Source organism: Coregonus clupeaformis, chromosome 7 (assembly GCF_020615455.1).
Source record: "Coregonus clupeaformis isolate EN_2021a chromosome 7, ASM2061545v1, whole genome shotgun sequence".
Taxonomy (NCBI): domain Eukaryota; kingdom Metazoa; phylum Chordata; class Actinopteri; order Salmoniformes; family Salmonidae; genus Coregonus; species Coregonus clupeaformis.
This window is the reverse complement of record NC_059198.1, coordinates 62899968-62927014: the sequence shown is the minus strand read 5'-3', so window position 1 is coordinate 62927014 and position 27047 is coordinate 62899968. Positions and strand designations below refer to the sequence as shown.

At 47.0% G+C, this 27047-nt stretch overlaps 1 protein-coding gene across 1 annotated transcript in view; it reads right to left on the bottom strand.

Moving 5' to 3' along the window:
- The window catches only part of LOC121555373 (protein sidekick-2-like), a 327039-nt gene that overhangs the window by 24668 nt on the left and 275324 nt on the right, over positions 1 to 27047 (bottom strand). The window contains exons 11-37 of the mRNA XM_041869204.2: positions 26804 to 26971; positions 25804 to 25906; positions 25083 to 25259; positions 24672 to 24808; positions 24165 to 24312; positions 19594 to 19734; positions 19015 to 19196; positions 18665 to 18780; positions 18152 to 18347; positions 17627 to 17725; positions 16354 to 16545; positions 14713 to 14834; positions 14161 to 14270; positions 12516 to 12666; positions 11457 to 11694; positions 11007 to 11122; positions 10725 to 10914; positions 10331 to 10429; positions 9782 to 9976; positions 7742 to 7943; positions 7362 to 7465; positions 6669 to 6739; positions 6355 to 6490; positions 6023 to 6079; positions 5437 to 5538; positions 5154 to 5269; positions 3317 to 3503 (exon numbers count right to left, since the gene is read on the bottom strand). Coding sequence (XP_041725138.2) covers positions 3317 to 3503; positions 5154 to 5269; positions 5437 to 5538; positions 6023 to 6079; positions 6355 to 6490; positions 6669 to 6739; positions 7362 to 7465; positions 7742 to 7943; positions 9782 to 9976; positions 10331 to 10429; positions 10725 to 10914; positions 11007 to 11122; positions 11457 to 11694; positions 12516 to 12666; positions 14161 to 14270; positions 14713 to 14834; positions 16354 to 16545; positions 17627 to 17725; positions 18152 to 18347; positions 18665 to 18780; positions 19015 to 19196; positions 19594 to 19734; positions 24165 to 24312; positions 24672 to 24808; positions 25083 to 25259; positions 25804 to 25906; positions 26804 to 26971 — 3855 coding nt within the window. The remainder of the gene's footprint in view (positions 1 to 3316; positions 3504 to 5153; positions 5270 to 5436; positions 5539 to 6022; positions 6080 to 6354; positions 6491 to 6668; positions 6740 to 7361; positions 7466 to 7741; positions 7944 to 9781; positions 9977 to 10330; positions 10430 to 10724; positions 10915 to 11006; positions 11123 to 11456; positions 11695 to 12515; positions 12667 to 14160; positions 14271 to 14712; positions 14835 to 16353; positions 16546 to 17626; positions 17726 to 18151; positions 18348 to 18664; positions 18781 to 19014; positions 19197 to 19593; positions 19735 to 24164; positions 24313 to 24671; positions 24809 to 25082; positions 25260 to 25803; positions 25907 to 26803; positions 26972 to 27047) is intronic.

The following is a 27047-nucleotide window of genomic DNA, read 5'->3' as shown; positions in this document are numbered from 1 at the left end:
ATGAATGATGGGTTATGCATAATAAGCTTCTAACTTATAGCCTCTGTCTCTTGCGCAATTCGCACACACTTGTGCTCCACTGGCCTCTCTCTGTAAAAAGGCTCCTTAGCTCTTGGAGTCTCATGCAGGAAAAGCTAGACTAGAATAGCTTGCTGGACTTCTTTTTTTGTTGTTGCATTTCTTATACCAATAGACTATGCAAAGAGGGACGCAAGCTATTGTTTGCTTAATGTTAAATACAGCAGCCAATAGAACTCACGGGTAATGTAGAAAGAAGAGTGAACGCCCGATGGCGGTAGGTTATAGCAGTTATTTATTCAGACCCATAACCATTCAATCTTCATGAAGAGAAGTGAAAGCCTTCTTGCATCTCATTCTAGTCCTACTGTATATTATTCAATCATGTCATTAGAATGATGAAGATCAGGACAACAAAACGTATTTCATTTAACTGTTGAAAGTGAGGAAGGAATGAAGCAACAATAGAGAGAGAAAGAGGAGGTAGGCTAATAACATTAGGGGAAATATTATGAAAAATATAATTCACATTCGCTAGCCTATCCTTGTAACTTTGTAGGCCGCTGAACCAGAATCACATGTTCTCTCCCTGCTTTATCATGGTTTGAACGAAGCGCGTAATTCCAGTCCATATAATACAGTATAATACAATACAGTACAGTAATACAGTTCACACTCAAAAAGATTAGCCTACTGGAGCCAGTTTCATTTATTTACCCAAGAGAGCATATAGCTAGCTACATCTATGGGCTTTTATGTTTTTCTGTCATGCGTAATGTGCAGTAGCCTATATCATATACAGTATGTATTGGATAACGGCACAATCATTTGGCCTTTTTTGGGCTTGGGCTCATTAAATGTCTTTAATGTAGGGCTCATAAAATGTATTTAATCAGGTTCAGGTTGCATCAGGCTTGAATGTTCGATCAAAGCTCTAATCAAATACAGACATAGGCCTATTTATATGTTTATAATGCTTTTGAATACATTTCCGGTTTTGGTGGGAAATACCAGGTTACCCGGGAGAAAAGCAATTTATTCTCAGGAAGAAACATTTGTCAAATACTGGGAAAATATTCAATTTTCTTCACATTTATTTAAAAAAAAAACTACTGAAATATCAAATGTACATAAGTATTCAGACCCTTTACTCAGTACTTTGTTGAAGCACCTTGGCAGCGATTATAGCCTCAAGTCTTGTTGGGTATGACGCTACAAGCTTGGCACACCAGTATTTGGGAGTTTCTCCCATTCTTCTCTGCAGATCCTCTCAAACTCTGTCAGGTTGGATGGGGAGCGTTGCTGCACAGCCATCTTCAGATCTATCCAGAGATGTTAGATCGGGTTCAAGTCCGGGCTCTGGCTGGACCACTCAAGGGCATTCAGAGACTTGTCCCGAAGCCACTCCTGCGTTGTCTTGGCTGTGTCCTTCCTGTTGGAAGGTGAACCTTTGCCCCAGTCTGAGGTCCTGAGCACTCTGGAGCAGGTTGTCATCCAGGATCTCTCGGTACTTTGCTCCGATCATCTTTCCCTCGATCCTGACTAGTCTCCCAGTCCCTGCCGCTGAAAAACATCCCCACAGCATGATGCTGCCACCACCATGCTTCACCGTAGGGATGGTGCTAGGTTTCCTCCAGACGTGATGCTTGGCATTCAGGCCATAGAGTTCAATCTTGGTTTCATCAGACCAGAGAATCTTGTTTCTCATGGTCTGAGTCCTTTAGGTGCCTATTGGCAAACTCCAAGCGGGCTGTCATGTGCCTTTTACTCAAGAGCGGCTTCCGTCTGGCCACTCTACCATAAAGGCCTGATTGGTGGAGTGTGGCAGAGATGGTTGTCCTTCTAGAAGGTTCTCCCATCTCCACAGAAGAACTCTGGAGCTCTGTCAGAGTGACCATCGGGTTCTTGGTCACCTCCCTGACGATGGCCCTTCTCCCCCGATTGCTCAGTTTGGCCGGGCGGCCAGCTCTAGGAAGAGTCTTGGTGGTTCCAAACTTCTTACATTTAAGAATGATGGAGGGCACAGTGTTCTTGGGGACCTTCAATGCTGCAGACATGTTTTGGTACCCTTCCTCAGATCTGTGCCTCGACACAAACCTGTCTCGGAGCTCTACGGACAATTCCTTTGACCTCATGGCTTGGTTTCTGCTCTGACATGCACTGTTAACTGTGGGACCTTATATAGACAGGTGTGTGCCTTTCCAAATCATGTCCAATCAATTGAATTTACCACAGGTGGACTCCAATCAAGTTGTAGAAACATTTCAAGGATGATCAATGGAAACAGGACGCACCTGAGCTACATTTTGAGTCTCATAGCAAAGGGTCTGAATACTTATGTAAATACGGTATTTCTGTTTTTTATTTTTAATACATTTGCAAACATTTCTAAAAACCTTTTTACGCATTGTCATTATGGGGTATTGTGTGTAGATTGATGAGGACATTTTTTTATTTAATCCATTTTAGAATAAGGTTGTAACATAAGAAAATGTGGAAAAAAATAAGGGGTCTGAATACTTTCTGAAAGCAGTGTATATGTCCTATTTCCTATAAGGGAGGGGGACAACATTGACAGTTACACAGTCTGTAGTGTGCAGTATGTGTCCCTGGTGCTGAATACCAGTGACTCAAGCTGACAGCTCTCATCCGTTTCTCCTACGGTGAGATATTGTGACTGGAGTGGGCTCAGGGTCCTGAGAATATCCTTCAAACTAAACTGGGACTTGAGGACAGAGAGACAGAGAGACAGAGAGACAGAGAGAGAGACAGAGAGACAGAGAGAGAGACAGAGAGAGAGACAGAGATTCAGACGGACGGGAGTAGCACAGATACAGTACAGATAGTTACAGAATATGTAGTGCGTACTACTGAGAACCACTGAGTCAGAGCTGACAGCTCTCATCCGTTTCTCCTGCGGTGAGCTATTGTGACTGGACACTGGGTCCTGAGAATATCCTTCAAACTGACACTTGAGAACATTGGAACAGTGAGTGGGAGAGAGAGAGATAGGAAGAGACAGAAGAAGAGGGAGACAAAATGGTGGTGGGTAGCACAGATACAGTAGTAGATGTGATGCAGTGCTGTTGGCCAGCTTCCTACTCTAACTGTAATTCTGTACTGTACTACTGACTGACTCTAACCAAGTCTCTCTGGCTCAGCGCTCACCTGCTTGTTGAGAGCGCCCTCTGGTGGGCGATTAAAGGATGCCACATATACTGTAGGTGGTGTGTTTTTGTGTGTGTGTGTGTGTATGTGTGTCTGTGTGTGTGTGCATGCGTGCGTGCATGGCCCCTACCGGCCTGTTGAGTTCGGCCCCTGGTCGGGGGACTCCGGGGCCCGTCCCCTGCTGCGTTGAAGGCTGCTACACTGATCATGTATGTGGTGTAGCCAGTCAGGTTCTTAATCTTGACCCCTAGCTCTGGGAGGAACATGGTACGCAGCCTCTCTGTCTCATTCTTCAGATGGAACTCCCAGAAGTAGATCTAGAATACATGATGAAACGTCAGAGGTTATATTTACATTCAGATAGATCTAGAATACATGATGAAAGGTCAGAGGTTATATTCACATTCAGATATATCTAGAATACATGATGAAGGGTCAGAGGTTATATTCACATTCAGATAGATCTAGAATACATGATGAAGGGTCAGATGTTATATTCACATTCAGACAGATCTAGAATACATGATGAAAGGTTAGAGGTTATATTCACATTCAGACAGATCTAGAATACATGATGAAGGGTCAGAGGTTATATTCACATTCAGATAGATCTAGAATACATGATGAAAGGTCAGAGGTTATATTCACATTCAGATATATCTAGAATACATGATGATGAAGGGTCAGAGGTTATATTCACATTCAGATAGATCTAGAATACATGACGAAGGGTCAAAGGTTATACTCACTTTCACACAGTTGTTTCACTTACTTCATCTATGGCTTAGTGTGTTGTGTGTGTTGTGTGTTGTGTTGTGCGTGTTGTGTGTTGTGTGTCTGTGTATTGTGTGTGTATTGTGTGAGTGTTGTGTGAGTGTTGTATGTGTGTTGTGTGTGTGTTGTATGTGTGTGTGTGTGTGTGTGTGTGTGTGTGTGTGTATTGTGTGAGTGTTGGTATACTGCAGGCCCACATGTTCTACAGTATGGTATACTGCAGACCCAAATGTTCTACAGTATGGTATACTGCAGACCCACATGTTCTACAGACCCACATGTTCTACAGTACGGTATACTGCAGACCCACATGTTCTACAGTACAGTATACTGCAGACCCACATGTTCTACAGTACGGTATACTGCAGACCCACATGTTCTACAGTACGGTATACTGCAGACCCACATGTTCTACAGTACGGTATACTGCAGACCCACATGTTCTACAGTACGGTATACTGCAAACCCACATGTTCTACAGTACGGTATACTGCAGGCCCACATGTTCTACAGTACGGTATACTGCAGACCCACATGTTCTACAGTACGGTATACTGCAGGCCCACATGTTCTACAGTACGGTATACTGCAGACCCACATGTTCTACAGTACGGTATACTGCAGACCCACATGTTCTACAGTACGGTATACTGCAGACCCACATGTTCTACAGTACGGTATACTGCAGGCCCACATGTTCTACAGTACGGTATACTGCAGACCCACATGTTCTACAGTACGGTATACTGCAGACCCACATGTTCTACAGTACGGTATACTGCAGGCCCACATGTTCTACAGTACGGTATACTGCAGACCCACATGTTCTACAGTACGGTATACTGCAGACCCACATGTTCTACAGTACGGTATACTGCAGGCCCACATGTTCAACAGTACGGTATACTGCAGACCCACATGTTCTACAGTACGGTATACTGCAGGCCCACATGTTCTACAGTGCGGTATACTGCAGACCCACATGTTCTACAGTACGGTATACTGCAGACCCACATGTTCTACAGTACAGTATACTGCAGACCCACATGTTCTACAGTACGGTATACTGCAGGCCCACATGTTCTACAGTACGGTATACTGCAGGCCCACATGTTCTACAGTATGGTATACTGCAGACCCACATGTTAGAAGTGGTTCAAGTTAAGTGATAGCCCAGATAGAGTGATCTTCACCTTGTACCCCTGTATGTCTCCATTCTGAGCGTCTAGAGGGGGCGGGTCCCATGTGACATCCAGCTGGGTTGCTGTTGATGATTGGATGGTCACAGTTTGGGGTGGGGCTGTTGGGACTGGAGTGGAGTGGAGGGTAAACATTCAATACTGACAGTGATATTGGTCAGACCAGGTCCAATTCATATGTCAAATACTTTTAAACAGTTGAGCTAGGCTTGGGTTAGTTTTCCAGGACAGTGGAACCACTGGGGACAATAAAGTTGATCTCATCATCGCTTCTCACCTGCCTCTCCCACAAACACTTCCTGTGGCGTGCTGGTAGGCCCCTCCCCCACGGCGTTGTACACACTCAGACGGATCTCATAACGCTTGTGTTTACTCAAATCTGTGGGAGGAGAAACACAGAAAGAGTTATCCACAAATGGCCTGGGAGGACCATCCAATAGCAGCGGAGCTGGTGATACAACGTTATGAGCTGAAGGAAAAGATGAGAGATAAAGTGAAGAGGTCAGAGGTCAGGACACACCTGATGAGGAAGAGGTAAAACAACACCATGACAGGATGGTAAAATATTAAGACAAATGAGGAAGGGCAGAGATGTGGGATGTTGGCAAACACACACAGACATAAACATACGTTTACACAAACAGATGATTGTCAGGCAGACAGAGAGAGAGACAGGAGGCTGCTGGGGGAAGGACGGCTCATCATAAAGGGACGGAAAGGAGCAAATGGAATGGCACCAAACACATGGAAACCATGTGCCTGATGTATTTGCTACAATTCCAATGATTCCGCTCCAGCCATTACCACGAGCCCCTCCTCCCCAGTTAAGGTGCCCCCAGCCTCCTGTGACACAGAGTACTTACTATCGAGCTCGTACCGGGTGAGAGAGGACTCGCTCAGGTTCCTCACACTGTAGGGGGCTAGATGGTGACGGACCAGGGGGAGGAGGTGGAAGGGAGGATAGGGTACAGGGAGGGAGGAGGGGTGAGGGGTGAGGGAGGAGGGAGGACAGAACATAGGGAGTTAGGGCAACCACCATAAAGAGGCAGAGAGAGGGGGAGGAGACAGAGGGGAGGAAGGAGTCTGATGTTAGGTCATCAGTGTAACGTGTGAATAGAGTAGACCCACAGTCACCCAGAGGCTAACAGCTGAGGAAAAGGTTAAGTAAACAAACAGAGATCACAGGTCAACTCACCGGTGAGCTCGGCCCAGTTGGAGGCGGGGCTGTTGATGGTTCGTACGGTGAAGCTACGGAGGCGGTCATATTGTAACTCCCGGTAACGTACCCTGAACCCCAGCAGTACCCCGTTTATCTGCTCCTCAGCAGGCGGCTGGAGAGGGGATCAATCAATCACATTTATTTATAAAGCCCTTTTTACATCCACAGTTCTACATCAACAAAGTGTTTTACAGTAACCCAGCCTAGACCACCAGAGACTAAAAAGCAACACAGTGGCAAGGAAACTCTCTAGAAGGGAGGAAACTGCACCTTAAAAATCTACTGCTTACCTCCCATCGGACCAGCACCGATGTGGTGGTGTGGGGTGTAACAGAGAGGATTGTGGGAGCTTTGTCTGGGGCTGTGTGGAGACAGATATAGGGGTATCATTGAACTGCTGGACTGTATAAACACTTGCACGCACACACACACACACACACACAAGACACGACACACACACACCAGACACAACACACACACACACAGTAGGACTATTGTGTCAACAAAGCACAAGCAGTGTGATTCTCTCAGTATGAGGTCATCAGCAGTGGACAGTGTACTTCTGTTTTACAACAAGCCATGTTGACAACACATCCTAATACTTTGGAACACAACACAGAGTAGCTCCTCTCACAGCTGTCACTGCTGAAGTATGGTGTGTACAGTCAACCAATCAGAGAGACAGCAATGGCTGCCTAGTGAGGAGGACTGTCTGTCTCCCAGTACAGTGGTGTGACTACACAGGCCTCACAGGGATAACCCAGCAAAAACAGCATTGAATCAACATGAACCTGGGTTCAAGTAGTTGACAGCTTGCTTGGCTCAATGAAACCAACGGAATAGTCCCACATTTGAAAACCATGTCCATCTGCTACTACAGACAGAGTTAAGCAAACTCTCAAAGTAGATTTTTAAAAAACGTTTTGGAAGCCGGGTTTGCAGGGATACGGAGTCAGTCAGTCACATTTACATGATGTCCTTACCGTCCTGTAGGGTGGTGGTAGCCTCACTCTCCTGGCTGTACTCACTGTCCCCGATGTCGTTGGTGGCTTTCACTCTGAACCGGTACGAGGTGAACGGCTTGAGGCTGGCAGGAGAGACAATGTCCCCTGTCAGTTCACTTATGTCTTGAACCTAGAGTTATCCTAGACAGGTACTAGATAGTGTGGTAACACTTTGTTTAAAGGCTACCTACATAAACATATTTATAACCCTACATACCACATTCATCAGCATTGCTTCCTTTAATGTGAATAAGGTCTCTCTGCCCTTTCACCTGCACTAGATAGGGTACTAGGTATGGTGCTAGGCAGGGTGCTATGGAGGGTACTAGGTAGTGCACTATGAAGGGTGTGTACTGTACCTGTCCACTATGTAGGAGCTTGCCTCGTGGTTGACCGATGCAGAGTGGACAGTCCAGTTACTGTCTGGTAGCTCTCTGTACTGCACTGTGTAGTAACGGACAGGTGCCAAGCCGTCGCTACCTGGTTCCCATGACAACATCACGCTGCGCGCCTGCACGTCCTCCTGGGGCACTGTGGGACGGCTGGCTGGCTGGGGCCGCGCTGAGGGGGTGGGGTTAACACACACTGTCAATCACCACTCTCATACATAACAGCAATGACTGTAATAAATAAGTAAATGAATGAATAAATTAATAAATAGATGTAAATAAATAGATGCAAAAATACAAATAAATAAATAAATACATGAATAATGAAATACATGAATACATAAATAATAGGTCAAATAATAAATACAAATACAGTGAGGGAAAAAAGTATTTGATCCCCTGCTGATTTTGTACGTTTGCCCACTGACAAAGAAATGATCAGTCTATAATTTTAATGGTAGGTTTATTTGAACAGTGAGAGACAGAATAACAACAAAAAAATCCAGAAGAACGCATGTCAAAAATGTTATAAATTGATTTGCATTTTAATGAGGGAAATAAGTATTTGACCCCTCTGCAAAACATGACTTAGTACTTGGTGGCAAAACCCTTGTTGGCAATCACAGAGGTCTGACGTTTCTTGTAGTTGGCCACCAGATTTGCACACATCTCAGGAGGGGTTTTGTTCTACTCCTCTTTGCAGATCTTCTCCAAGTCATTAAGGTTTCGAGGCTGACGTTTGGCAACTCGAACCTTCAGCTCCCTCCACAGATTTTCTATGGGATTAAGGTCTGGAGACTGGCTAGGCCACTCCAGGACCTTAATGTGCTTCTTCTTGAGCCACTCCTTTGTTGCCTTGGCCGTGTGTTTTGGGCCATCCACGACCCATTTTTAATGCCCTGGCTGAGGGAAGGAGGTTCTCACCCAAGATTTGACGGTACATGGCCCCGTCCATCGTCCCTTTGAGTTGTCCTGTCCCCTTAGCAGAAAAACACCCCCAAAGCATAATGTTTCCACCTCCATGTTTGACGGTGGGGATGTGTTCTTGGGGTCATAGGCAGCATTCCTCATACAAACACGGCGAGTTGAGTTGATGCCAAAGAGCTCGATTTTGGTCTCATCTGACCACAACACTTTCACCCAGTTCTCTTCTGAATCATTCAGATGTTCATTGGCAAACTTCAGACGACCCTGTATATGTACTTTCTTGAGCAGGGGGACCTTGCGGGCGCTGCAGGATTTCAGTCCTTCACGGCGTCGTGTGTTACCAATTGTTTTCTTGGTGACTATGGTCCCAGCTGCCTTGAGATCATTGACAAGATCCTCCCGTGTAGTTCTGGGCTGATTCCTCACCGTTCTCATGATCATTGCAACTCCACGAGGTGAGATCTTGCATGGAGCCCCAGGCCGAGGGAGATTGACAGTTATTTTGTGTTTCTTCCATTTGCGAATAATCGCACCAACTGTTGTCACCTTCTCACCAAGCTGCTTGGCGATGGTCTTGTAGCCCATTCCAGCCTTGTGTAGGTCTACAATCTTGTCCCTGATATCCTTGGAGAGCTCTTTGGTCTTGGCCATGGTGGAGAGTTTTGAATCTGATTGATTGATTGCCTCTGTGGACAGGTATCTTTTATACAGGTAACAAACTGAGATTAGGAGCACTCCCTTTAAGAGTGTGCTCCTAATCTCAGCTCGTTACCTGTATAAAAGACACCTGGGAGCCAGAAATCTTTCTGATTGAGAGGGGGTCAAATACTTATTTCCCTCATTAAAATGCAAATCAATTTATAACATTTTTGACATGCGTTTTTCTGGATTTTTTGGTTGTTATTCTGTCTCTCACTGTTCAAATAAACCTACCATTAAAATTATAGACTGATCATTTCTTTGTCATTGGGCAAACCTACAAAATCAGCAGGGGATCAAATACTTTTTTCCCTCACTGTAAGTAAATAATTGAAAGATACATTATGTTTGCACTACTTCCTCCCCAGTCGGGTCAGTACCTACCTCTCTTCTCTGTAGTGACCACCAGGGCTTCTACAGCCTCCCCCCAGCCCTTGCGTGTCTGAGCGGTGAGGCGGAACACATAGACGGCCTCTGGTTGCAGTCCAGATGCTGTATACTGTCGCGCACTGGGACTCAGCACGTCCACAGTGGCAGCGTTGCTATTGGAGGAGTTCCGTCTGTGTGTGATCTGATAGGCTAGGTCGGAGAGAGGAACATGAAGATTCAGTATAGGAAACGATCTGTTGATGACCTAAAGGTCGAAACATTGCCAATAAAGAACATATGGACATAGATTGCATAGTGTCTTAGAGGAACCAGGGACAACGTAATGTACAGTATGTGGATAGGGTCTTGGTTTCAGAGCTTGGGCCATGAGATATGGAGCCCCTGTGGTTTAGATAGAGCACTATGTGGATAGGGTCTTGGTTTCAGAGCTTGGGCCATGAGATATGGAGCCCCTGTAGTTTAGATACAGCAGTTAGTTAGAATACCACTACCTGTTAGGATAATGGATGTATAAAGGAAAAGGGGCTGTGGTAGTAGACGTACCCAGGATGATGCCGTTGGGCTGGGCAGGAGGCTGCCAGATGAGCCTGACTGAGCCGGTCCTCACCTCTGGGAACAGGATGCCCACTGGAGGACCTGGGACTGTGGAGACAGAGGGAGGAACATGTCAGGGTTATGAGGACAGTACCACCACAACAGTACTGTGTCCACGTTGATCTTAGTTGAGCTTACCTTTATCAATACAATTCCAGAATGGAGGATAATAGGACCAGTGGTTCTAGTCGGGGGTAGAATAGACTTGACATGGCCAGTAGCCTCCTTGTGGGTGCCCCTCATTGACAGATTTAGCTCAACAGCCTAACATAGTGTTGTGGCATGCAGGACACCCGGGTTTGAACCCAAGGTCTAAGGTATTACGTTAGTGAGTAATGCTCACCATCGTCCAGGGTCCTCTCCAGGATGGATGGCTTGCTGCTCCTGCCGTCTCCTATCCGTGTGAAGGCCAGGACCTGGATCTCATACAGGACATACTTCCCCAGACCACTCAACTGAACACTGTGACTGGTGTTCCCCTCCACCTCCCAGTACTGAGGGACAGAGTCTGAACCCTTCTCCTTATACACAACCTGGGAGAGGGGGACAATGGGTAATAGTGTGTGTGTGTGTTTAGGTGCCTGTTTAGGTGCTGTGTGTGCGTGTGTGTGTGTGTGTCACTGACCTTGTATCCCAGGATGAGTCCGTTGCGGTCAGTCTGAGGGACTTCCCCCCAGCGGACCAGGATGCTACTGGAGGTCGTGGCCAAGGCTGACACATTGGATGGACCACAGGACGGCACTACACAGGGGTCAGAGGTTACAATACAGCCTGTGTGTGTGTGTGTGTGTGTGTTCAGTATGAGTGTGTTAGCTGTCTTCTCAGTCTTACTAGACTCCCTGGTTCTGCACTGGTCAGGCTGACTCCAGTGTGTGTGTGTATGTGTGTGTGTGTGTTGAGGTGTGTGTTGAGGTGCATGTTGAGGTGCGTGTTGAGGTGCGTGTTGAGGTGCGTGTTGAGGTGTGTGTTGAGGTGTGTGTTGAAATGTGTGTTAAGGAGTGTGTTGAGGTATGTGTTGAGGTGTGTGTTTAGCATACATGTAAGTGTGTTTAACTGTGTGTCTCCCCAGTCTTACCAGACTCCCTGGTCCTCCCGTGGACAGGCTGGCTCCAGGGCCCAGACCCCATGCCATTGATGGCCTGAACCCTGACCTCGTACTCTGTCCACTCCTCCAGGTCCTCGATGGTAAACTCCCTCTCCAGCCGGTCACTGATGACATGGGATAGGACCCCTCCCTTAGATGGCGCTCTGGAGTACTGCACCCGGTAACCCACCAACTCCTGGTCCCCATTGTACTCCCACTCTGGAAGAGGCTGGAGAGAGAGAGGAGAGGCTATGATACACACTGACTGACTGACTGAGATACAGAGAGACAGAGACTGACTGACTGAGAGACAGAGAGAGACAGACTGACTGACAGAGAGACTGAGACTGAGATACAGAGAGACAGAGACTGACTGATAAAGAAACAGAGAAACAGAGAGAGAGAGACTGACTGACAGAGAGACAGAGAGAGAGACACTGACTGACTGACTGAGAAACAGAGAGACAGAGACTGACTGACAGAGAGACAGAGATCCAGAGATAGAGAGAGAGAGATACAGAGATACAGAGATACAGAGAGAGATACAGAGAGAGAGAGGGAGAGATACAGAGATACAGAGAGACAGAGACACAGAGAGAGATACAGAGAGAGAGAGATACAGAGAGACAGAGAGAGAGAGAGTGTCGCGATCGTTGTAAGAGGCAGACCAAGGCGCAGCGTGATAGGCGTACATCTTTTAATGAGTACTTTACACTAACAACAAAACGATACGTGAAGTCTAAAGGTTCACCAACACAAACCTATACAGAACAAGATCCCACAAATAACTAGTGCCAACAGGCTGCCTAAGTATGGTTCCCAATCAGAGACAACGAGAATCAGCTGCCTCTGATTGGGAACCACCCTGGCCAACATAGAAAACACGAACTAGAACACAACATAGAAAATCACACATAGAAAATCCACACCCTGGCTCAACATGAAAGAGTCCCCAGAGCCAGGGCGTGACAGAGAGAGAGAGAGAGATTGTGTATGAATGTCTGTGTTCCCTTGTGCCCTTATGAGGAAAACAATCTAGTCAGGACGCACCACCCATCGGAGCCAGAGGCTGGTCTCTGAGGCTGTTCGGAGGGTAACGTTGTAGGGGGAGATATCTGGAGGTGCCTGCAGGGTCTGGATCTTCCTGGAGGGCTGGCTGGGAGGACTGGTCCCCACTATGTTCACCTGGCGCATGCGGAACCTACAGGGGAGGACAGACAGGAAGGTATGGATGTCATCATGGGTTTGAGAGGATGTTCTGGTAAAAGCAATGCTTAGAACATGGGGACACAGGAATCAGGGCTGGGGTCCAATCCCATTTCAATTCAGTCAATTCAGAGGGTATGGACTTTTCTACTCATGAATTTAATATTGATCCTGTTGTGGCATAATTGGGGTGAGCTGTTATAACTTCTCAAGGGTTATGATATTGTTCTGTGTTGGACTGTGATGTTATGCCTTTCATAGACTCCTGGTATGTCTGCACCATAACACAAGACCATTGTGTTCTGGAACTGTTGCTTGTATAAATAACTGTTGTGTAACAATATGATAGTAATATTACCTCCCACTATTAAGGGACATGGAACCATTTACTCTGGGAGCTCCTTCCCTGACTGCGATCAGAGAGGGATCTACCTTGCAGCTGCTCGTATGCATTAAAATATTCACTATTATGCCATAGAATTAGTCTCTGCCTAATCTTTGGATCGAGTTTTCCACAATAATCCCTTTGACGTGGAACAGAGCCCAACTCTGATGGGTTGTTTTGTGTGGTCAGTATGTGACTACCAGTATAACTATGTGTTTACCAGGTGTAGAGTAGGGTTAGGTACCTGTCGTAGCTGTATTAGTGATGTTCTACTGTACCTGTAGCAGGTGTAGGGTTAGGTACCTCTCTTGGCTGTATTAGTGATGTTCTACTGTACCTGTAGGAGGTGTAGGGTTAGGTACCTGTCATAGCTGTATTAGTGATGTTCTACTTTACCTGTAGGAGGTGTAGGGTTAGGTACCTGTCGTAGCTGTATTAGTGATGTTCTACTGTACCTGTAGCAGGTGTAGGGTTAGGTACCTCTCTTGGCTGTATTAGTGATGTTCTACTGTACTTGTAGCAGTTGTAGGGTTAGGTACCTGCCGTAGCTGTATTAGTGATGTTCTACTGTACCTGTAGGAGGTGTAGGGTTAGGTACCTGTCGTAGCTGTATTAGTGTTGTTCTACTGTACCTGTAGCAGGTGTAGGGTTAGGTACCTGTCGTAGCTGTATTAGTGATGTTCTACTGTACCTGTAGCAGTTGTAGGGTTAGGTACCTGTCGTAGCTGTATTAGTGATGTTCTACTTTACCTGTAGGAGGTGTAGGGTTAGGTACCTGTCGTAGCGGTATTAGTGATGTTCTACTGTACCTGTAGGAGGTGTAGGGTTAGGTACCTGTCGTAGCTGTATTAGTGATGTTCTACTGTACCTGTAGGAGGTGTAGGGTTAGGTACCTGTCGTAGCTGTATTAGTGATGTTCTACTGTACCTGTAGGAGGTGTAGGGTTAGGTACCTGTCGTAGCGGTATTAGTGATGTTCTACTGTACCTGTAGGAGGTGTAGGGTTAGGTACCTGTCGTAGCTGTATTAGTGATGTTCTACTTTACCTGTAGGAGGTGTAGGGTTAGGTACCTGTCGTAGCGGTATTAGTGATGTTCTACTGTACCTGTAGGAGGTGTAGGGGTTCAGGTCCAGGACCTCCAGGGAGCGGGCATCAGGCTCGTTGGGCAACTGATGGACCATCACCCACTCCTCATTCTCCCCGATTATACCAATCTAGAGAGAGAGGGAGAGAGAGAGGGAGGGGGCGGATTGAGAGAGAGAGAAGAGGAAGAAGAGAGAGAGGGATGGGGGGTATTGAGGGGGGAGTGGGAGAGCGGGAGAGGGAGAGAGGGGGGTGGAGATATATATATATATATATATATATATATAAAGAGAGAGAGAGAGAGAGATGGAGAGAGAGAGAGAGAGAGAGAGAGAGAGAGAGAGAGAGAGTGGGGTAGAGAGAGAAGAGAGAGAGAGAGAGAGAGAGAGAGAGAGAGAAGAGAGAGAGAGAGAGAGAGAGAGAGAGAGCGAGCGAGAGAGAGAGAGAGAGAGAGAGAGAGAGAGAGAGAGGGAGAGAAAGAGAGACTAAGATTTTTAAAATTCACTTAAAGTTTAATTGATTGATTGCTTGCCTGCTTGCTTGATTCATTGATAAATTGGATGTGTCTCTCACCTGTGCCTCGACCTGCCAGCGTGAGATGGATGTCTTGCCGTCGTAGCCAGGTTTAAACTGCAGGGCCACAGAGCAGGGGCCGATGTTGGAGATGGCTATGTTGGTGGGGGGGCCCGGCATCTCTGCATACGGAGGAGCAGAGACACAGTGAGATCAGGGATGGAGATAATGGTGGAGAGACACAGTGAGATCAGGGATGGAGATAATGGGGAGACACAGTGAGATCAGGGATGGATATAATGGTGGAGAGACTCAGTGAAATCAGGGATGGAGATAATGGTGGAGAGACATTGAAATCAGGGATGGAGATAATGGTGGAGAGACACAGTGAGATCAGGGATGGAGATAATGGGGAGACAGTGAGATCAGGGATGGATATAATGGTGGAGCGACTCAGTGAGATCAGGGATGGAGATAATGGTGGAGAGACACAGTGAGATCAGAGATGGAGATTATGGTGGAGAGACACAGTGAGATCAGGGATGGAGATAATGGAGAGACACAGTGAGATCAGGGATGGAGATAATGGTGGAGAGACACAGTGAGATCAGGGATGGAGATAATGGAGGAGAGCTAGCCAATGAGAGTGGTGGATATGGGAACAGAGTGACTGGTTTGTAGAGAGGAGAACTCTTCCACCTGATTTGGCGAGGTGCAGGCTGGAGGAACATCCAACTTATGAGGGGAACAGAAGGAGCTCAACCAACCTGAGTTGATGTTTACCAACAATCATAAGAGCATTTTGTGGGAAAAGACGAGACTCTCAATGGCTGGGGTTAGAGAATGGCTGGGGTTAGAGAATGGCTGGGGTTAGGGAATGGCTTGGGTTAGGGAATGGCTGGGGTTAGAGAATGGCTGGGGTTAGAGAATGGCTGGGGTTAGAGAATGGCTGGGGTTAGGGAATGGCTGGTGTTAGGGAATGGCTGGGGTTAGGGAATGGCTGGGGTTAGAGAATGGCTGGGGTTAGGGAATGGCTGGTGTTAGGGAATGGCTGGGGTTAGAGAATGGCTGAGGTTAGAGAATGGCTGGGGTTAGGGAATGGCTGGTGTTAGGGAATGGCTAGGGTTAGGGAATGGCTGGTGTTAGGGAATGGCTGGGGTTAGGGAATGGCTGGTGTTAGAGAATGGCTGGGGTTAGGGAACTGATGTTAGGGAATGGGTTTAGGGAATGGCTGGGGTTAGGGAATGGCTGGGGTTAGGGGACTGGGGTTAGGGAATGGCTGGGGTTAGATAATGGCTGGGGTTAGGGAATGGGTTTAGGGAATGGCTGGGGCTAGGGAATAGCTGGGGTTAGAGAATGGCTGGGGTTAGGGAATGGGTTTAGGGAATGGCTGGGGTTAGGGAATAGGGTTAGAGAATGGCTGGGGTTAGGGAATGGCTGGGGTTAGGGAATGGGTGCGGTTAGGAAATGGCTGTTTTTAGAGAATGGCTGGGGTTAGGGAATGGCTGGGGTTAGGGAATGACTGAGATTAGGGAATGGCTGGGGTTAGGGGACAGGGGTTAGGGGACTGGGGTTAGGGTTAGGGGACTGGAGCTAGGTTTAGGGGGTAGGTACTAACCTGGGGGTAGGGTTTGGTACTAACCTTGGGTTAGAGTTAGGGGTAGGTACTAACCTGGGGTAGGGTTAAGGGGAGGTACTAACCTGGGGGTACTCCAGATGATATAGTAGAAGAAGACAGTTGACCCTGTCCCTTGGAGGTCATCCCAGCCACCTGGATGGTGTAGGTGGTGAGGGCAGTCAGCCCGGTGACCCGGTACTCCTGGGTCAGGTTAGGGAGGTAGTGGGTGACCCGGGTGTTGGTCCGGTTAAACTCCTCCCACGAGATACGGTAGCCTGTAGGGGAGGGACAGCACAGCTGGTTAGACTGATACAGAGGACAAATGGAAATAGAATAGAAGCCAATAGAAGCGAATAGAATGGAATGGAACCTTCCCAAGTTCTCTCACGTCACCCCGCTCCTCCGCACACTCCACTGGCTTCCAGTTGAAGCTCGCATCTACTACAAAACCATGGTGCTTGCCTATGGAGCTGTGAGGGGAACGGCACCTCCTTACCTTCAGGCTCTGATCAGTCCCTACACCCAAACGAGGGCACTATGTTCATCCACCTCTGGCCTGCTAGCCCCCCTACATCTACGGAAGCACAGTTCCCGCTCAGCCCAGTCAAAGCTATTCGCTGCTCTGTCACCCCAGGGCAGCGGAGTCATTGACCACCTTCTGAAGACACTTGAAACCCTACCTCTTTAAGGAATACCTGGAATAGTATAATAGTAATCCTTCTACACCCCCTTTACTACCACTGTCTTTTGTCTAAACTAACACCTGACTTATTTCACCTGCTAGCACTGACTTGTTTAAAGAAATGTACTTATTGTGATCGAGATGTAGTTGTCCCTGATTGCACTGACTTTGCTCACAGCTGTTTGTTTGAAGAAGTGTACTTACTGTGATCAAGATGTGGTTGTCCCACTGGCTATCCTAAGTTGAATGCACCAATTTGTATGTCGCTCTGGATAAGAGCGTCTGCTAAATGACTTAAATGTAAAAATGAATAGAATAGATCTTTATTGTCCATTTGCACAGAAATTGATACTTTTGATACCACAGTACCCAACCAAACACACCATACATCCAACAAACAGGGTCAACCACAGAGTATGCCTACAGTAGGCCTAGTTATCTGTGAGGACTCTTCTCGTTGGGTTCTTTCCAGAGAGGGTTAGGGTTAGATACTCTACTATACAATGTACAGTACCTGTGAGGACTCCGTTCTTCTCGTTGGGGTCTTTCCAGAGAGGGTTAGGGTTAGATACTCTACTATACTATGTACAGTACCTGTGAGGACTCCGTTCTTCTCGTTGGGGTCTTTCCAGAGAGGGTTAGGGTTAGATACTCTACTATACTAGTTACAGTACCTGTGAGGACGCCGTTCTTCTCGTTGGGGTCTTTCCAGCTGACCTTCAGAGATGTGTCCAGGATCTCTGTAAAGCTCAGGTGACCAACGGCACCAGGCGCTGGACACACACACACAAGGCAAGGACTATACAGTGAGTGTCTGGTATGTTTAGTGCACAAGTATCATATACTTTACAGTAGTACCATATACTTTACAGTAGTACCATGTACTTTACAGCAGTACCATATACTTTACAGTAGTGTATTGTGTCTGTAATAGTTTGTAATACCCTTTTTACACGGGTCAAGTTGTGACAAACTGAGCTGTACTGTGCTGGCCCAGTTACGCATCCAAAGAAAATATCAGTACAGTCCGGGGCCTTCGGGTCGATAGAATAATGTGGAAAGAGTATTGCTTTTGTCTGTGCCTGTGAGACACTGTCTTCGTGAGTGCTTACAGGTTTGGTATAATAATGTGACTGTGGTACTCACTGTCTTCGTCAGTGCTTACAGGTTTGGTATAATAATGTGACTGTGGTACTCACTGTCTTCGTGAGTGCGTAGTCTCTGAGGCGGGCTGCGGGGGCCGTCTCCAGGTGTAGTGAAACACAGGACAGATGTGTAGTACTCTGTGAACTTCTTCAGTCCCGTCACGTAGCCCACATGCACACTGTCCTGGAAGTTAGGTCTCACTGTAACCATGGTAACATCCTCCTCGTGACCCGCCTCCCACGCCAACAGCTGGAAACAGACGGAGGGATAGTTTACAAAACACTGTAGCTAGTTTATACTGATCTGTTGAGGTACTGGTATGTCTAACGCTGGAGAATGCAGTTCTTATTCTAACCACTAGAGCGCAGTGTATGGCAGTACAGAGATGTATTTACAAAACAGGTAGTTTCAGTCACAGATGACGATTGGCTGATACTTCGTTACAGTTATGTGTATACGTCCAATATTACAAGGCAAATGTCTGTTTTCTGTTCTATCTGAATTACTACTGCAGATCCAATAATAATATTTGTCTCTGGTAAGCGTCTCTGCTCTCTGTTGCCAACCTTGTATCCCTGGTTGATGCCGTTGATGAACTGGGGCCTAGGAGCTGTCCAGGTCAACCTGACTGTGGTGGAGTTGAATGGCTCAGCCTGGACATTGCCTGGTGAGACAGTGGGGACTGGGAGAGAGATGGAGGGAGAGACGAGAGTAAGAAAACATGAGATAGGAAGAGAAGGACTGAATAACCTCTACAGGCCCTCAGAAAGCTGCTGAGGAGCGTCTGGCCTGGTGTGGGCGTGTTGTGGTTCTAGGCTCCACAGAGAGCTAAGAAGAGTAAGTATGTTCTCAACCCTTAAAGCCGGAGAACTGTGTTTAAGGATGAGAATGTGAACTGGATCTCATCCATCCTCACCTCCCTGCAGGGTCCACTCTGTAACCTTGTGGCTGTAGGTACCCCTCCCAGCCCTGTTGTAAGCTGCCACCTCAATCTCATAGTTAGTCCAGATGATGAGCTCCTCCAGGAGTAGGTTAGTCTGGTCTGGCCTCGTGATGTTCTTCATCTGACAGTCCACTGGTAGACCTGACAGACAGTACCTAGGAGGGGGGAGAGAGAGAGCAAGAGTGAGAGAGAAAGAGAGAGAGAGAGAGAGAGAGAGAGAGAGAGAGAGAGAGAGAGAGAGAGAGAGAGAGAGAGAGAGAGAGAGAGAGAGAGAGAGCAAGAGAGAGAGAGAGAGCGAGACAGAGGAAGAAAGAGAGAGCGAGACAGAGACAGAGGAGGAGGAGAAGGATGTATGAAAGGAAAGAGAGAACATAGAGAAGGAGGAATGGTTTGACAGAAAGGGGAAATTGAGGATGAGAATAGATGGAAAGGGAGGAGGAAGACATTAGGACTGTGACCATGACCCAAGGGGTGTTATACAGGTTAATAACCAAGATGAATGTCATTGACCCCCTCGATCTTCAACCTGGACCAATCCGCACTGTGTCTCACCTGATGATGTATCCCTGGAGTGGTCCATTCTGGTGGCTCTCCGGGGGTGGTTGCCACTGGATCATGATGGACTGGTTTGTACGACCACTGGCGATCACCGTCTGAGGAGGTGCACTGGGAGGCTCTTCTGGTAGAGAGAGTCTGGAGGGAGAGAGGGAGGGAGGGAGGGAGGGAGGGAGGGAGGGAGAGAGAGAGAGAGGGAGAGAGAGAGGGAGAGAGAGAAGAGATATGGGGAGAGAGAGGGGGAGAGAGAAAACGGGCATGAATTAACAAGTGTTTCTGAATATTTCCATGTATTTTCATCATAAAATCGTTAAAAGAGAGAGAGTGTGTGTGTGTGAGTGGGAGTGTGAGTGGGAGTGGGAGTGTGAGTGTGAGTGTGTGAGTGTGAGTGTGTGTGTGTGTGTGTGAGTGTGAGTGTGAGTGTGTGTGTGTGTCAGTGTGAGTGTGAGTGTGAGTGTGTGTGAGTGTGTGTGTGTGAGTGTAAGTGTGTGTGTGTGTGAGTGTGAGTGTGTGTGAGTGTGTGTGTGAGAGAGTGTGAGTGTGTGTGTGTGAGTGTGTGTGTGTGTGTGTGTGTGTGTGTGTGTGTGTGTGTGTGTGTGAGTGTGAGTGTGTGTGAGTGTGTGGTGTGTGTGTGTGTGTGTGTGTGTGTGTGTGTGTGTGTGTGTGTGTGTGTGTGTGTGTGTGTGTGTGTGTGTGTGTGTGTGTGTGTGTGTGTGTGTGTGTGTGTGTAAAGGCAGTATAAAGAGGAGTTGGTCAGACATCATTCTCACTGATCTAACTAACCAAGGGCTGTCTGTGTCTATACTAAAGTAAAAGGCTCTGTGATATCTTTCCCTCAGAGAGCTGTCTCTTCAGCTCAGCTACCATCAAAGAAGTCATGGGCTACGTCCCTTTAGAGTGCACTAGAGCCCTATGGGTCCTGGTCAAAAGTAGTACACTGTAAAGGGAAAAGAGTGCAATTTGGGATGCATCTGCAGTTAAAGCAGGCTAACACCACTGAAGGATTCCAGTGAGACTTCTCCTTTTCTTAAATACATTTCAGTTGACATCTCAATTTCTCTTATGTGATATAGAAACAGACAAGTTCTGGAGCATAGATATAGGGAGAGAGAGAGAGAGAGATATTTGTTTATTTATTTTCCCCTTTGTACTTTAACTATTTGCACATCGTTATAACACTGTACATAGCCATAATATGACATTTGAAATGTCTCTATTCCTTTGGCAATGTAAACATATGTTTCCCATGCCAATAAATATAATTGAATTGAGAGAGAGAGAGAGATTAAGAGAGGGAGAGCGGGAGGGAGTATGAAGGATAAAGCACAGTGTTTAGGATCAAAGGAGAGTGTGGGGAAAGAGATAGATGGAAAGAGGGATGAGAGATAGAGAGAGAGACAGACAGACAGACAGACAGACAGACAGACAGACAGACAGACAGACAGACAGACAGACAGACAGACAGACAGACAGACAGACAGACAGACAGACAGACAGACAGACAGACAGACAGACAGATAGATAGATAGAAGGGAGGGAGGGAGGAAGAAAGCAGGGAGGGGTTAAAGGAGTGAGTGTGTCTCTGAGGGTGTGTGTAGGAGTGAGTGTGTCTCTGAGGGTGTGTGTAGGAGTGAGTGTGTCTCTGAGGGTGTGTGTCCTGCTAACCTAATGAGTGTTGGTTGTGTGTGTGTGTGTGTGTGTGTGTGTGTGTGTGTGTGTGTGTGTGTGAGGCGAGCGTATGTGTGTGTGTGTGTGTGTGTGTGTTGAGCTATATCTAAGGCGTCAGCAGTACTCTGGGGATTTAACTTTCTGTTTGATGCTCTGACTCATTCAGCCCACTGTATTACTCTAAATTCACAGAGAGAGATGGAGAGATGGAAAGAGAGAGAGATGGAGAGAGAGATAGAGAGAGAGAGAAAGAGAGAGAGCGTGAGTGAGAGAGGGAGCGAGAGAGAGAGAGAGAGAGAGAGAGAGAGAGGAGTGTTTCACACAGCAGTATTTTGCAGGGTCAACTCACTCCTATTTATCACAAACGTGCGCACACACACACACACACACACACACACACTCATTCCCAAAGGAGAATTTTTTTTTGAGAAAAACCCAGTGGACTTCTGAGAGACTAGTCAGAGAGTCAACATTGAAGTACAGAGAGGGGAAGGAACATGTAGGGTCACAGAGAGTCAACACTGAACTACAGAGAGGGGAAGGAACAGGTAGGGTCATAGAGAGTCAACACTGAACTACAGAGAGGGGAAGGAACAGGTAGGGTCATAGAGAGTCAACACTGAACTACAGAGAAGGGAAGGAACAGGTAGGGTCATAGAGAGTCAACACTGAACTACAGAGAAGGGAAGGAACAGGTAGGGTCATAGAGAGTCAACACTGAACTACAGAGAAGGGAAGGAACAGGTAGGGTCATAGAGAGTCAACACTGAACTAAAGAGAGGGGAAGGAACAGGTAGGGTCATAAAGAGTCAACAGTGAACTACAGAGAGGGGAAGGAACGTGTAGGGTCACAGAGAGTCAACACTGAACTACAGAGAGGGGAAGGAACAGGTAGGGTCACAGAGAGTCAACACTGAACTAAAGAGAAGGGAAGGAACAGGTAGGGTCATAGAGAGTCAACATTGAACTACAGAGAAGGGAAGGAACAGGTAGGGTCATAGAGAGTCAACACTGAACTACAGAGAAGGGAAGGAACAGGTAGGGTCATAGAGAGTCAACGCTGAACTACAGAGAGGGGATGGAACAGGTAGGGTCACAGAGAGTCAACACTGAACTACAAATAAGGGAAGGAACAGGTAGGGTCACAGAGAGTCAACACTGAACTACAGAGAAGGGAAGGAACAGGTAGTGTCATAGAGAGTCAACACTGAACTACAGAGACGGGAAGGAACAGGTAGGGTCATATTCAGTGGGGAGAAAACATTTTGAAACAGGGAGGTACTACCTGAACTCATCCAAGTTTTTCTGTTGCAAAAGGTTTTTCTACAGTGTGCCCTACTGACCACAACCCAGTTTGTACAAAAACAGTGAACATTTTATTGACGTTGTCTTGAGGTTGTTCTAGCTCTAACACATTGGATCTCTCTCTCCCTCTGTAACAACTGCTGATGTCAATGGGATTTAAAAATGAATGTAACTGATTGAACTATGAAAGACAGGCACACACCATTCATATACAGTGAGGGAAAAAAGTACACTCTTAAAGGGAGTGCTCCTAATCTCAGCTTGTTACCTGTATAAAAGACACCTGTCCACAGAAGCAATCAATCAATCAGATTCCAAACTCTCCACCATGGCCAAGACCAAAGAGTTCTCCAAGGATGTCAGGGACAAGATTGTAGACCTACACAAGGCTGGAATGGGCTACAAGACCATTGCCAAGCAGCTTGGTGAGAAGGTGACAACAGTTGGTGCGATTATTCCCAAATTTGAAGAAACACAAAAGAACTGTCAATCTCCCTCGGCCTGGGGCGCCATGCAAGATCTCACCTCGTGGAGTTGCAATGATCATGAGAACGGTGAGGAATCAGCCCAGAACTACACGGGAGGATCTTGTCAATGATCTCAAGGCAGCTGGGACCATAGTCACCAAGAAAACAATTGGTAACACACTACGCCGTGAAGAACTGAAATCCTGCAGCGCCCGCAAGGTCCCTCTGCTCAAGAAAGCACATATAAAGGGCCGTCTGAAGTTTGCCAATGAACATCAGAATGATTCAGAGGAGAACTGGGTGAAAGTGTTCTTTGGCATCAACTCAACTCGCTGTGTTTGGAGGAGGAGGAATGCTGCCTATGACCCCAAGAACACCATCCCCACCGTCAAACATGGAGGTGGAAACATTATGCTTTGGGGGTGTTTTTCTGCTAAGGGGACAGGACAACTTCACCGCATCAAAGGGACGATGGATGGGGCCATGTACCGTCAAATCTTGGGTGAGAACCTCCTTCCCTCAGCCAGGTCATTGAAAATGGGTCGTGGATGGATATTCCAGCATGACAATGACCCAAAACACACGGCCAAGGCAACAAAGGAGTGGCTCAAGAAGAAGCACATTAAGGTCCTGGAGTGGCCTAGCCAGTCTCCAGACCTTAATCCCATAGAAAATCTGTGGAGGGAGCTGAAGGTTTGAGTTGCCAAACGTCAGCCTCGAAACCTTAATGACTTGGAGAAGATCTGCAAAGAGGAGTGGAACAAAACCCCTCCTGAGATGTGTGCAAACCTGGTGGCCAACTACAAGAAACGTCTGACCTCTGTGATTGCCAACAAGGGTTTTGCCACCAAGTACTAAGTCATGTTTTGCAGAGGGGTCAAATACGTATTTCCCTCATTACAATGCAAATCAATTTATAACATTTTTGACATGCGTTTTTCTGGATTGTTTTGTTGTTATTCTGTCTCTCGCTGTTCAAATAAACCTACCATTAAAATTATAGACTGATCATGTCTTTGTCAGTGGGCAAACGTACAAAATCAGCAGGGGATCAAATACTTTTTTCCCCTCATTGTATCTCTGGGATTCACCTGGTTAAATAAAGGATACATAAAAATGAAAACCCACCGGTCAGTCTCCTTGCTGAACTGGCCCCTGCCCACGTCGTTGACCGCACACAGCCTGAACTGGTAGGACCGTGCTGGGATCAAACCACCCACGGTCACCCCGGTCGACTCCGGTTCAATATTGGCCAGGAGCACTGTCCACGGGGCATCTAAGACAGAGAGAGAGAGAGAGAGAGCGAGAGAGAGAGAGAGAGAGAGAGAGAGAGAGAGAGAGAGAGAGAGAGAGAGAGAGAGAGAGAGAGAGAGAGATGAAAAGACGTACAGAAAGTGAAGGTCAGACAAAAGCAGACAGTTACAGATTCAGTCAAGGTTTGGTGAAATATTGACTCCAGAGGACAATGTCTGAGCATCTCAAGAATACAGCATTACTTCTGTAAACTGAGACTAGTATTCCAACTGTAGTATTCTGTTCATAGTGTTTAGTGTTCAGTATTGCAGCTGTAGTATTCTGTTCATAGTGTTTAGTGTCCAGTATTCCAGCTGTAGTATTCCCTACTAGTCTACTCACTGTTCTCTGAGACCTCCAGGATGTATCGGATCAGTGGGCTGTTCCCATCGAAGGCCTGAGCCCAGGTCAGGTTGATGGCCCTCTTCTCTACCTGGCTCAGAGCTGCACCGGGGATCTCTGGAGCATGGGGAAGCTGCCTGTACGAGGTGGGGGGATGAGGGGGGAAATGTGTGTGAAAGAGAGAGACAGAGACAGAATGTTCATATCATAAATATCCTCTGAACATGGTAGTCAGCAGTAGAAATAGCAGAGTGCAGAGAGGAGTTGATGATGGAAGGAGGAGAGGAGAGGTGAGGGGAATATGATAAAGCAGTAAAGTATGATTAAACAGTAGTTGTGGATGAGATGGACACACAAAGCCAGACAGAGTGATTGACCAGGAGAGAGATCACAATAAGTTCTGAGGTTAACCTGACTCTGAGGTGAGCGCTGCGTGAGTCGTTGCCCCCTACAGAGGTGACTCTACAGGTATATGTCCCGATGTCACCTGACCAGGTCTGGGAGAGGTGCAGGGTCCCGTCAGGGTCCAGACGGAGCCGGGGAGAGGTGCTCACATCCACCACAGAACCACTCTTCTCCCAAACATACCTGGAGAAGAGGACAACACACACACACACACACACACACCAACACACACACGAACGCACACACACCAACACACACACACCAACACACACACACAGGTACATGGTTACCGTAGAGCACTTTGAGACTGTTGATGTAAAAAGGGCTTTATGAATTCTCTCTGAAACCCATAGACATTCTGCTCATACTGATCAGATCATCAGACTGTGAATGTGTGTGTGTGTGTCACTGTCTGCTCACACCAAACTTCTAATTTCTTCCACTAACTCCAACTGTTCAACTTCTTTGATCTATTGCAGTACTGCCACCCCTGATTCAACTGATCAACTAATCACTTAGCCTTTGAGGAGCTGAATCAGGTGTCTGCATGGCATCCAATTACCTGACAGACCCACTGGGGTCATGGGTCACCCCACAGGACATGACATCATCCTTACCTGACAGACACACTGGGGTCATGGGTCACCCCACAGAACATGACATCACCCTTACCTGACAGACACACTGAGGTCATGGTTCACCCCACAGGACATGACATCATCCTTACCTGACAGACACACTGGGGTCATGGGTCACCCCACAGGACATGACAGCCTTAGTCCCCTTGATGACACTCTGGTCCGCAGGTGGCTTGGTGATGCGGGTCCGTGCTGAAAACACAGAGAGACTTTAGGTTACAAGCTGGTTAACAGGTGGTTGAGAGAGACTTCAGGTTACTAGCTGTTTAACAGGTGGTTGACAGAGCCATCAGGTTACTAGCTGCTTAACAGGTGGATGACAGACTTCAGCTTACTAGCTGTTTAACAGGTGGTTGACAGAGACTTCAGGTTACTAGCTGGTTAACAGGTGGTTGAGATATTTCAGGTTACTAGCTGTTTAACAGGTGGTAGAAAGATACTTTAGGTTACTAGCTGTCTAAAAGGTGGTTGACAGACTTCAGGTTACTAGCTGCTTATCAGGTGGTTGACAGAGACTTCAGCTTACTATCTGTTTAACAGGTGGTTTACAGAGTCTTCAGGTTACTAGCTGTCTAACAACTGGTTGAGAGAGACTTCCGCTTACTATCTGTTTAACAGGTGGTTGACAGACTTCAGGTTACTAGCTGTCTAACAGCTGGTTGAGAGAGACTTCAGGTTACTAGCTGTTTAACAACGTCAGGTTATCAGGTTACTAGCTGTCTAACAGCTGGTTGAGAGAGACTTCAGGTTACTAGCTGTTTAACAGGTGGTTGACAGACTTCAGGTTAGTAGCTGTTTAACAGGTGGTTGACAGACTTCAGGTTACTAGCAGTCTAATAGGTGGTTGACAGACTTCAGATATCAGGTTACTAGCTGTTTAACAGGTGGTCGACAGACTTCAGGTTATCAGGTTACTAGCTGTTTAACAGGTGGTTGACAGACTTCAGGTTATCAGGTTACTAGCTGTTTAACAGGTGGTTGAATGTATAAATGTATAACAGCCAGTGAGTGTATAATCCTTCTTCATCCTTCTCTCTCTCTTCCCCTCCCTCCCTCCCTCCCTCCCTCCCTCTCTCCCCCTCTACTCACCCCACACCACTAGATCTGCGGCAGCCTCGTCTATGCCTCTGGAGTTGCTGGCCATGCAGGTATAAGTCCCAGCATCATGAAGGTGAGCGGGGGAGACCAGTAGACTGCCTGACTCCAGCAGGGTGAACCTGGGTAGCTGGACAGAACCACTGGCCAACACACGCTCACCTGGAGAGGGAGGAAGAGAGTTAGTGAAGTATGGAGACATAACAAGAAGAAAATGGAAGGGCAGAGTGCGAGAAAG